The 12,230-nt window shown below is 40.8% G+C and overlaps 1 protein-coding gene across 9 annotated transcripts in view; it reads left to right on the top strand.

The window, feature by feature from the left end:
• The window catches only part of Spdya (speedy/RINGO cell cycle regulator family member A), a 55,616-nt gene that overhangs the window by 34,688 nt on the left and 8,698 nt on the right, over positions 1–12,230 (top strand). For 3 of the 9 annotated variants that reach the window (NM_138855.2, XM_063261530.1, XM_063261527.1), the window contains exon 7: positions 9,104–10,045. The exons of 5 other annotated variants lie outside the window; for them this stretch is intronic. In NM_138855.2, coding sequence (NP_620210.1) covers positions 9,104–9,195 — 92 coding nt within the window. In that variant the 3' untranslated portion in view covers positions 9,196–10,045. Of the gene's footprint in view, positions 1–9,103; positions 10,046–12,230 lie in introns of those variants that run through there. One more of the 9 variants, XM_006239768.5, reaches the window with a different exon arrangement.

Here is a 12,230-nt window from a genome sequence, read left to right as displayed (position 1 = left end):
AACTATTATACTCTACTGCCTTTGATCAAACCCTGCTTTAGCAGTGAAAATAAGCTGTGGCAGGAGCCTTTAAGAAGAGCTAAAGGAGAGATGGAAATACCAAGAGCCAAGTTCCTTCTAAAATGCTTGTGGAATGAATTGGGAGAAAATTTTAATCATTTGAACCTGCATCTACAGAAAACAGAAGAGAAATAAATCATTGTGTTTTATTTTGAGCAGCCACTATAGATATCATTGGAGCAGGGAGATATCAGGGAACTTCTAGGTCTTGACACCCCACTAAGGGACTGGAGTGCATGCAGGAAGTAAGGTACTTGGCTAGTCACTATACTGAAAAGCTGAGGGCAGGGGTGTCAGTGGGTAAAGGCTTGCTGCTAAGCCTGATGTTCTGAGTTCAGTTCTTGGTGGAAGACAAGAACTGCCTCCCTCATGTTGTCCTTGGACCTTCCATAGGAATATTGTTGTGCATGAAGCACACACACACACACACACACACACACACACACACACACACGAGAGAGAGAGAGACAGAGACAGAGACAGAGACAGAGAGACAGAGAGAGACAGAGACCAGAAGGAGGAGAGGGAGAGAAGAAAAGGGAAGGGAGAGAGCAAGAAAGGAAGAGAGACTATAATTAAAAAGCTAAAGCAAGCTTTTGAGGGACTATAAACAAAAGTAAGGCACTGATGGAGGGGAGTTGTAGAAGGGACTGTGCTTTTACGTGTTTATTGATGACATTCCCAATTTAGGATTTATAGGTCCATTTTAGGAAGCAACAAATTTGTTTTGTTTTGTTTTGCTTCTTGAGACAAAGTCTCACTCTATGGATCTGGCTGTCCTGGGACTCACAGAAATCTGCCTGCCTCTGCCTACTGAAAACTGGGATTAAAGGCATGTGCCACCATCGCTTAGAGGAAGGAATAAATATTTATCCAACAGTTTTATTATGAATCTTAAGGTTAACTCTAAAAGCCTTTGTTAGTGTCAGAGGGCAAACAATTTAAAGAAAAACTATTGCTAGGTATAGAGGCCAAGCCTTGGAATCTCAGCACTCAGGTTGAGGTAGGAGGAGCCCAAGCTAGAAGCTTCTTTGGGCTACACATCCATTTCCTTTTTAAAGGAGAGGGGATAGGGTACACTGGAGAGATGCTACTTGATGGTCTATAGTCATCAAAAACTCATTCCAAAATTCTACAAGAAAGACACACAGGAGCTGGTCTTGGCTTCAGGTCTTTATGTTACAATTTATGAGGCTACTGATCACTGTTCCACCTTTCAACCAAAGAAAACAACTTTCTCTCTTCCAGCCATCCTAACTTCCTTTCCTCTTTTTCTTTTCTCTTTTTTTAAGACATGGTCTTATTTAATATTGAGTGGTCCAAACTCACTACATAGACCAGATTGGCTTTAAACTCACAGAGATCTCCCTGCCTCTGGGATTAAAGGTGTGCAATATCATGGATAAAATGGATTGTTTGCTTTTGTTGTTTGTTTGTTTCTATGTTTGTTTGTTACATGTACCAAAAAGCATTTTTAACATAAAAATGCCTGTAACATTTTAAAAGCAAAATGTCAGTTTGACAAGATAGAGGGAAACACTGTCAAAACACTCTGGGGGTAATAGACATTCTTCAAGAAGTCAGACACATTATGACTACCAATATTCTGCTAGTCCTTTATACTAATCCCATCTCAGAACCCAGTCCCCCAAGACATTTTGAAATATTAATTTTACTACAGAAAAACAAACTCAGGAAAGTCACACCATTTCGAGCTAAAGCAACAGCAAACAGTGTTTTGTTTACATGTGTGTCTGTTTACCATGTGAGTTCAGTGCCCATGGAAGCTGGAAGAGAACATAGGATCCCTTAGAACTGGAGTTGCATGTGGTTGTGAGCCACCATGCTCTGTGTGGGTGCTGGGAATTGAACTCAGATCCTCAGGAAAAGCAGCCAAGTATTTGAGCTATTTCTCCAGATCCCACTTTTTCTACTTCTTGCTTTGGTGTTGATGTTTGAACCTAGGGCCTTGTATATGCTACACTTATGATCTTCCCTTCAGGTTATACCTTCAAACCCATACATATTTCTATAGGAAACTACTACTGTTACTCTTTATGCTGCTTTCAGCCTCAAGGCACCTATGCTAGTCTATGCAGATAATTATCTGCAAACCTGAGGGTTGAACATAAAGATAAGGGGAAAAATACAACAAGCCTTACCTTTGGCATTGACAGGCACAGAATATCTATATGTGGGATAACCTATAACTAAATTTTTCTTACAAGAAAGTACTATTGTGAACTTTATTTTGTGTCATATTGTCATTCACTGTTCCGGTCACAATCACCTATGTTTAAAATCTTTGCACTTAACTATTAATGTAATTTTAAAAGCGTTAGTTTTTTCTTTATTCCAGCTTGCTCCTAAATGAATGAGTCAGAGATTTTAAGATATATTTAATCAAGCTCTTGATACATATTTTCTGAGCAGTTACTAATCTATTCTAATCCTCTAAAATAATCTGGCTACCTCCTAGCCAAAGTCTCCAAGACACTTACATTTTAGTATTCACTGGCTCTCTCTGCTGCAAGGGTTTTTCCATGGCCTCTCCTAGACCCTCTCCTCTTGACAAATCCCCCTCCCCTCTTCCCTTCCATCTCCTCCCTCTCCCTTTCTCCCCTTCCTTATCTGGGATTGGAAGTCCAGCCCTATACTGTCCTCTGCTCAGCCACTGGCTGATCAGCTTTATTGACAGATTAGAGAATAAATGGGAAGCAGTGTTTACACAACATCGAGACAGGTGGTTCTCAAAATAAGCATTACAATGCCCTGTCTGGATTGCAACCAGATACAGGGGCAGAGAAATCAACAGTTGAATAATACAAGGATAATCTTTACATAGTGCACAATAACATTATGCCCATACTTAACAAAGACATAATCAGGGCTAAAGATAGCACTCAGTGTAAGCACATGTTTAGCAGGCACTGATCACTGGGTTCAAGCCCCAGCATCAAAAAAATAAACAGAGCAGGACCCATGGATCAATAATGTGATGATCAAGAACATGCTATATGACCAACATTTAGGAGCACAAAGGATTGCAGAATTATAAACGCAGAACTCTGGAGGTTGAGGACAGAGGATTTACTATAGGTTCTAAGCCAGCCAAAGTTAAAGAGAATCCTGTGTTCAACAAACAAAGGAATAGGCTGCAAAATTCTCTCTGGGTAAGAGAAAGTTAGTAAGAGATTTCCAGAGCAAATAATACATGAACAGGACATTAAATGAGTGCTATGTTTGCAGAGGCTAACAAACATAAGGAAGAAAGTAAATAGCAAGTAGGAATTTGAAAATATAGATTATCACAAGGTAGTGGTGGTGCACGCCTTTAATCCCAGCACTCAGAGGCACAGGCAGGTAGCTCCCTATGAGTTGGAGGGCAGCCTGGTCTACACAGTTTCAGGACAGCTGTGGTTATACAGAGTAACTTGTCTCTTCTCCCTGCCCCCAGTACAGATTGTCTTACACTGAATTGCTAGCTAATGTAGTTCTTTCTACAAAGTAGTTTTGTTTTACAATAACTAAGTCAATAGATAAAACAATACATGAACCAGTGTACACTTCAAGCCACCAGCAAACTTACTGACCATTTACTGGGCAGAAAAGGTAAAGGTGGGACAGGTCCTCTAGAAAGCAACTGGAAGACAGTTCTGAACCAGATCCCTCAAGATTTGAGAGTGATACAAGAGGGTCAGACATAGACACAAAAAACTAACATGAAGTCAGGTATGTGGCACACACCCATAATCTCAGCATCTAGGATATGGAGGAGGACCAGGAGTTCAGGGTCATCCTTGGATATATAACCAATGTGAGGCCAGCCTGAGCTATATGAGACCCTGTCTTACAAAACGCAAAGGAAAGAAAGGAGGAAGTAAGTTAACATTAGTTAGCATCTGTCCTACGTCTGATTATAATCCTAATACTTGGGATGGCGAGGCATGAAGATCATGAGTTCAAGGTTAGTCTGATATATATAGGGAGTGAAATGCTGTCAGATAGCAGGGGAGGGCATCTGGCCCATAACTACATTGTAAACATAATGAAAGGGCCTTAAAGTGTGTCTCGATGAACTACTTAATAAGTGCTAATTTGTGTATTGTTCAACTCAGAATTAAGATGGGCACAATGACAGAGAGGTGTTGCTCAATTCACTATCCATCGAACACAATATGCTAAGCTGAAACTAAGTACACTGAGTTTGAAATGAAATAGGTTAAAGGGCATTTTTCTCTGCCTTTAGTCCATCCTCTTCATGTAGACACTTAGGACCTGACAATTAATGGGCGTCAAAGTTCTAGTTATAGTACAGACAGAATATAACACCAGAATAGCTCTCCTCCTCAGTCAGTACTTAATGCAGCCAGAATGACTTATCACAAATCAAATCAAACACAAATCAAAGTATGTTACCCTTAGCTAAATCCTTCAATGGTACCTCAGGGGTTTTGGGGGATTGTTTTTTAAGATAGACAGATTCAGGTTGGAGATATAGCTGTTTGTAGAGTACTTGGTTAGCATTCACTAAGCACAGATTGACCACCAGCATCACATCATAAAGGCATAGTGAGTCACAGCCATACTCCCAGCATTTTGAAGGAAGAGGACTCAGAAGTTCAGGGTCAACCTCAGCTACAGACTGAGTTTATCTGAGACCTTGTCTTTAAAAAGAAGAAGACAAACTCCTTAGAAAGCCTCTAAGGTCCTCCATAGCCTGACTGATGATTGATCTCTTTCTGGTCACCCTGCTTCTACCTCCTAAGTAGTGTATTTTAGCCATTTTCAGCTCCCCATTCTCCACTTTTATATCCCTCCTTCTTCTGGAACTCTGCTTTACAATATATCTTCCTCCTAATTCCATTTCTTTACATCATCATCATCATCATCATCATCATCATCATCATCATCACTATTACTATTGACAGAATCTCACTGTGTTGCCTTGGCTATCCTGAAGTGAGTGCTGGGATGAAATGATTAAATGTCCTTAATCCTTTCCATCATAATCAGTTAGGTTTTTTTATTGTCCTTTGTTTTGTTTTGTTTTGTCTTGGTAATTAAACCAAGTTTAGTTAGGGTTGCTTACATATTCTGGGCTTGGGGTTATTTTTTACTGGAGCAAGGGTACCTCCATGACTCCACTCCTGAGGAAAAAATGTCTGTCCTCTCCCATCTGTGCTAGAATATTGATGGTTTTGATCTTGTGCAGGGAAACGGCTGCTGTGAGTTCGTGAGCACAATGCCCGTGTCCTCTGCAGACGTGATTTACAGCACTTTGCCTCTTATATTCTCTTCACAGCCTTTCTGAATTGTGAATGTGGGTAATACACAGATATCCCATTCAGAGTTGAGCACCCAACAGTCACGTGTTCAGCACTTTGACCAATTATGCTTCTGCATCGACCACTGCCCACTGCAAAAGGCTTCTCTGACCAAGGTTGAGAGCAGCCCTAATCTAGATGTCCAATATTTGGAAAGCAGTTTGACATCATGTCCATTTAGCAAAGCAGGTTCTCCTAAAGCCAATGACTCCCCAGCCTTGGACTGGAATGTTCTATGTAGCTCAAGCTGGCCTGGAACTCATGGCAGTCCTCCTTCAACCTCCCAAGCTCTGGAATAACCAATGTGAGCTGCCATAGACAGAATCTTTTTAGCCAGGTTAAAAGAGTGTCAGATGTAATGACGTGCATCAAATGATGGAGATTTGTTCTTTAGGAACAGAGCTTGTTCATGATACCAGTTATATTGATTCTGATGTTCTTTTAACCTGGTTAAAAAGGTTCTATGGTAACTCACACCCGTAATTCTAGTGCTAAGAACTGCTGAGTTCCAGCACAGCCTGGAAAATGAGATCCTGTCTCAAACCAAGCCAAACCAAGATTCGAGTGTAAGAAAAGAGATTAAAGAGCTACTACATCTTGAAACCAGGTATGGCAGAACCTGCCCACATCCCGGTACTCCAAGGCTCTTCCATCTTGTGCAATGGAAGTGGTTCATCAACCCCATAGCAATCATGCCACTGTCTCGCCAGCAGGCACGTCCTGTTTTCAAGTCTGGTGTTGTTATAGGTAGCATGCAGGGTTCACCAGGGTGTAAGGCCATTGATGAGGAGTTTTTTCCACCATTGTGAATGCTAGCCCACAGAGAGGCAGCTACATCTAAACAACAGAAAACTGTGGAGCTGTGTAAAAACATAACCGTGAAGATGAGTTGTCTGAAAACCATGCATAAGTTCTTTAGACAATATATGTTATTAGAAAATACAAAACGATGGGTGCCTATGAATAACTCCTATTCCTTTTTTTTTAAACATTTTATTTATTTATTATATATTATGATTACACTGTCGCTATCTTCAGACACACCAGAAGAGGGCATCAGACTCATTTCAGATGGTTGTGAGCCACCATGTGGTTGCTGGGATTTGAACTCAGGACCTTGGGAAGAGCAGTCGGTGCTCTTAACCACTGAGCCATCTCTCCAGCCCTTTTTTTTTTTTTTTTTTTGGTTCTTTTTTTTCGGAGCTGGGGACCGAACCCAGGGCCTTGCGCTTCCTAGGTAAGCGCTCTACCACTGAGCTAAATCCTCAGCCCCCCCTTTTTTTTTTAAATGTATTTATTTATTATATATAAGTACACTGTAGCTGTCTTCAGACACATCAGAAGAGGGCATCAGATCTCATTACAGATGGTTGTGAGCCACCCATGTGGTTGCTGGGATTTGAACTCAGGACCTTTGGAAGAGCGGTCAGTGTTCTTAACCACTGAGCCATCTCTCCAGCCCATAACTCCTATTCCTAATGCACGTTCCCAAAGCACATTTCTCCCATCATTGATTCTGGTCATTAATCCTGATGGCCTTGAAACATGGTTAAAAAGATACTGTCTATCGCATCTGTCATTCCAGTGCTCAGGAGACTGGAGCAGGAGGACTCCAACTGTCATTAGTTCCAAGACACCCTGAACTATATATAGTAAGTTCCAGGCCAGCCTAAGTTACAGAATGAGACCCTGTCTCAAACCATATCAGACTAAGATTTAAGTAGACTAAAAAGATTTAAGACTTGTTACACACTGAAGCAATGTATGGTGACCATGCCTGTATCCTGGCACTCCAGAAGCCAAGACAGGAGTATCACGAGTTGAGGCCTGTCTACGATACTCAGGGAACAGTAATGTCTCAAATAACACTTTATATATAGCTAGACATGGTAGTTTACATCTACAATGCCAGCACTCTGCAGAGGAGAAAGCAGGAGGACCAGGAGTTCAAAGTCAGCCTGGGCTATATTAGCCCTCAGTTTTAAACCCAAGAAAAATAAAACCCAACCAAACAAAAAGAGTTATTATGTCTTGAGGGCAAACCCTACTAATAGTATGCTTGAAGATGTACCAAGTTTAAGGTCCAGGCTTCAATACCCAGAACCAAAAGCAACAACAAAGTTACATCTTTATTATAATTTTTAAAATTATATTATCTCATCAGTTCTCCCCTACTATTTACTACAGCCCTGTTTTCTTTTTGTTTACGGTGTGTGTGTGTGCGTGTGTGTGTGTGTGTGTGTGTGTGTGTGTGTGTGTGTGTGTATCTGTGTACTGGAGGTTGGAGAACAACTTTCAGGAGTCAGTTCTTGCCTTCTACCTTGCTGAGGCAGTGTTGTTGCACCAATTAGTCCAGGGTAGGTGCCAGCCTGCAAGCGTCTAGCTGATCCTTCTGTCTCCACTTCCCATATTGCTATAGCCATATACTATATATAGGAAGTTCCAAGCCAGCCTAAGTTACAGAATGAGACCCTTTCTCAAACCGTATATATACAGTGCGGATGCCAAACACTGTATTCAAATTTTTTGAAAACCAAAAACATAAAACCAAAAACATATGAATTGTGGGTATCAAACTCAGGCTTGCAGATTTTACACTGAGCCATCTCCCTGAGCTTTCCTCTATCTATCTATCCATCTATCCATCTATCTATCTTTATCTACATATCTATCATCTATCAATCCATCTATCATCTATCTCATCCATCCATCATCTATCAATCCATCTATCATCCATCAATCTATCTATCATCTGTCAATCCATCTATCATCTATCTCATCCATCCATCATCTATCATCCATCAATCTATCATCTGTCAATCCATCTATCATCTATCTCATCCATCCATCTATCTATCATCTATCTCATCTATCTATCTCATCTATCTATCTATCTATCTATCTATCTATCATCTATCTATACCTACATATCTATCATCTATCAATTCATCTATCATCTATCTCATCCATCCATCTATCATCTATCAATCCATCTATCATCCATCAATCTATCATCTATCCATCTATCTATCATCTATCAATCCATCTATCTATCATCTATCTATCTATCTATCTATCTATCTATCTATCTATCTATCTATCTACCTATTCATTTATTTACTTAGTTTTTTGAGACAGGGTTTCTCTGTACAGCCCTGGCTATCCTGGAACTCATTCTGTAGACTAGGCTGTCCTTGAACTCTAAGATCTGCCTGCCTCTGCCTCCCAGGCGCTGGGATTAAAGGTGTGTGCCACTAAGCCTGGCTCCTTATTATTTTAAAGTTCCACACAAACAATTAAAATATGGCCTAGGTCCAGGCAAGTGAGGAATGCCTGTAAGTCCAGTACTTAGGAGGCTGAGGCAGGAATATCAGGAATTCAAGACTAGCCTGGGCTACACAGTAAGATCCTGTCTCAATTTTTTTTGTTGTTGTTTTCAAGACTAGCCTGGGCTACACAGTAAGATCCTGTCTCAATTTTTTTTGTTGTTGTTTTGTTTTGTTTTTGTTTTCTGAGATAGGGCCTCATGTAGCCTCATCATTCTGCTTCCTCCTCTCATATACTGGATTAAAAAGCAGGATCACCACTCCCAAATTGAGACTCTGTCTCAAAAAGAAAAAAAAATGATAAAGAAAAAAGTCAAAAAGTATTTTAAGATACATAAAGTTTTATCTTAAATACATATAATTTACCTTAAAATGCATATTTTATTTCAGTAGCCAATGACCATCAATCAAAAAAAGAAAATGAAACTAATTTTGTGAAGAAAACCAAATCTATGGGATGGTTTGCAGAGAGCGAAGAATGACAAGGCTCAACTAAAGCACGCTGGAGTCACAGCTACAAAATGGCAAACTAAATTCGAGATGGTCAGATGGGACAGTTACCCAGTTGTTCAATGGTCTTTAGCCTCTGTTATTTTTCAAACAAATGTAAAAGTCACACAAATCATAGTAATAACTAAACATACCAAAAAAACTAAACATACCAAAATAAGGTAAAAACACTTTGCAAGGTAGGGACTGATAATACACAGTTCTAATTAGATACTTCTTTGTCTTCAAGTTCACTGCAGTCATCTCAGGGGCCAGTTCAGTTGTGGTCTGAACCAGAAGACAAGAAGAGTGAGCTTAAAAGAGAAAACAATTAAGGGCATAACACTGAATTAATTAGAAGAAACATTTAATTAGTATACTCTGAAAACAGTACTGACATGTGTGACCACTTGACGAGTGAAAAAGTCTAGCAATAGGCACATGGTCTGTACATGACTCCTCCTGTCACAGAAGAGGCACACTGCACTGTAGAAATGCTTTAGAGTCTGTTCACAGAGTGTGAAATGTTAAACACTGTCCTTCTCCTGTAAGAACTTTTTTTTTTTTTTGAGCATTCGTTTGGGGGCTATTTGGCTAGTTAGTAAGAAACATTTGTCAGTCATCCCACAGCAACTTTACAGATAAGCTTATACCCAAAAGAATAAGCCTGTTTCATAAATCAATGTATCTGAAACCCATTTCTTGGCCTAAATATTGTGTACCTATGAGTACCTAAACTTGCAGCAACATTTTAGGAGCTCCATTTTGCAACTGACTCAGCAAAATAGAAAAATACATTTCATTTTCTGTACTAATAAAAAATAAAAAATAAAAATCCCTGAAGAGTATCTGATAGTTATTGTATGAATGTGTTAGTATGGTCAACATACTTAAAAATCTATTTTTATCAAAAATACACGCATAAAATAAAATTGAAGCTCACTATGGTTTTCCTCGTGAAACACTTCATTTCCAACTCCAATTTCCTTCTGAGAACTTAACTGTAAATTTGTGTTGATGTTTGGTCTGACTTTTGTAGGCAGAATTCCACGTCTCTGTTTTGCAACGCAAAGCAGCCATTCTCTGATCTCATGTTTTCCCATGAGAGAGCAGTTCACAGACACAAGTCACATCCAAAAGTTCAATACTTGCCTGGCATGCATGGCCCCAGTACTAACAAAACAAAACAAAACAAACAAAAAAAGAGCAGGCAGAGGGTTGGGGATTTAGCTCAGTGGTAGAGCGCTTGCCTAGGAAACACAAGGCCCTGGGTTCGATCCCCAGCTCCGGGAAAAAAAAAAAAAAAAAAAAAGAGCAGACCGTGGGTCATTTTATAGCCTCACTTAAGTAAAAACCAGACCACTACCTGCCTTTACTGTTAACATTACACTTTTAATTGTCCAACCTGTAAGAAAAAAATACCTCTTTATTACTTTTTCTGTAAAAGATGATTTAAACAGCAATATGATAGAGTTTGGGACATGTCATTTTACAACCTTTTTATGAAATGACATGTACACCTTCTGAATTACAAAATGATTATTTTGTTTTGTCTTTCAAAACAGGGTTTCTGAGTAGCCCTGGCTGTCCTGGAACTCACTCTATAGATCAGGCTGGCCTTAAACTCACAGATCCACCAGCCTCTGCCTCCCAAGTGCTGGGATAAAAGGCATGCATATACCACCACCGCCAAACACAAAATGATCATTTTAGCCTGACATATAACCGAAATAAAAATTTTCATCAGGTGGCTGAAGCAAGAAAAGTTACAGCCTAGACTAGACAGTGAACTTTAGTTCCAGACCACCCTAGCTACAGAATGAGACCCTGTCTTTAAAAATACAGAGGAGTTTCTCTCACCTCTCCTGACCTGAGACAGGTGGGGAAAGCTGGCCCCACCCCTCACTAGCTGTAGCTCTCAGGAGAGTGAGCCCTGCCCCTTGCGTGGTTAGCACAGTAGAGCTGGCCCTGGTGGTGTTTGTGAGGGGGAGCTATTGGGCTGACCAACTCAGCTACCTCCCAGGCAGATCCAGAGCTTTGAGTTGGTCCACCCCAACATCTCCCCTGTCTATGAACTGCTGGAGTGTGTGAAAGGGGTGAAGATCCAAAACTGCAAGATCTCGGTGACACAGGGCAACAACAGGATATCTAAGGAGCCCCAGGGAGGATCCAGAATTGAAAGTACAGCAAAAGCAGAAGCCAGAGGCCTGAAAACAGACCAGTAACTCACTGCAATGTGTGGCAAAAGGATATATACTGTGGGACACACTACAGCTTGCATGACAAATTGTAATTCTAATTTCATTTTGGGAGGGCATTTGCAAGGGTGGAGGGCGGATAGGAAGAGATGGGGAGATGAGTGAGATTGGGGTGATTGTGGGGGGGAGAGGGATAATTTTAAAATCACAAAAAACAGGCTGAAGATGTAGCTCCGTAGTAGAACACATAACTAGCATGTGCGAGGTTCTGGATTTGATCTCTAGCACCCCAGACATAAGAAACAACAAAAGCCCCACTCCCGCTATGTTACTCATGTTTCCAGCATGCACAGCACTATTTAAGACTTGGAACCAAGACAGGCCAAGCAACTTGAAGATTTAACACATCCAAAGCTACCTGTGGGAAAGAAAGAGAGCTGCTGTGGGATCAGCCTGCTTGTGCTTAAGAGCGCGGGAATTCACATTTTGAAAAGTAATTCTGGGGCGCGCGCGCGCATTGGCTCTGGGCTGCCTATGGCTCTGTGACACTCCTGGGGCTCACTTGCATGGTCCTCTGGTGTCCCCGCCACCTGCCCTGCTACCGCCGCGTGCACCGCCTCGACTCGGGATCGGCTGTATGATTAGGCCACAATCTTTAATGAGTAGATATATCCCCCAGTTCTGTGGTGTTCGAGGTTACACATTAATGGAGTTTCTGAAGGGCAATGGAGATGACTGCCAGGCACAGCACGACCTCTATGCAGACAAGTGAACTGTGGAAATTCATTACTACTCCACCAAGAAGTCGCCATTAAGAGCAGATAACCTGG

This window comes from Rattus norvegicus, chromosome 6 (assembly GCF_036323735.1).
Source record: "Rattus norvegicus strain BN/NHsdMcwi chromosome 6, GRCr8, whole genome shotgun sequence".
Classification (NCBI taxonomy): domain Eukaryota; kingdom Metazoa; phylum Chordata; class Mammalia; order Rodentia; family Muridae; genus Rattus; species Rattus norvegicus.
This window is presented reverse-complemented; position numbering and strand designations above follow the sequence as displayed.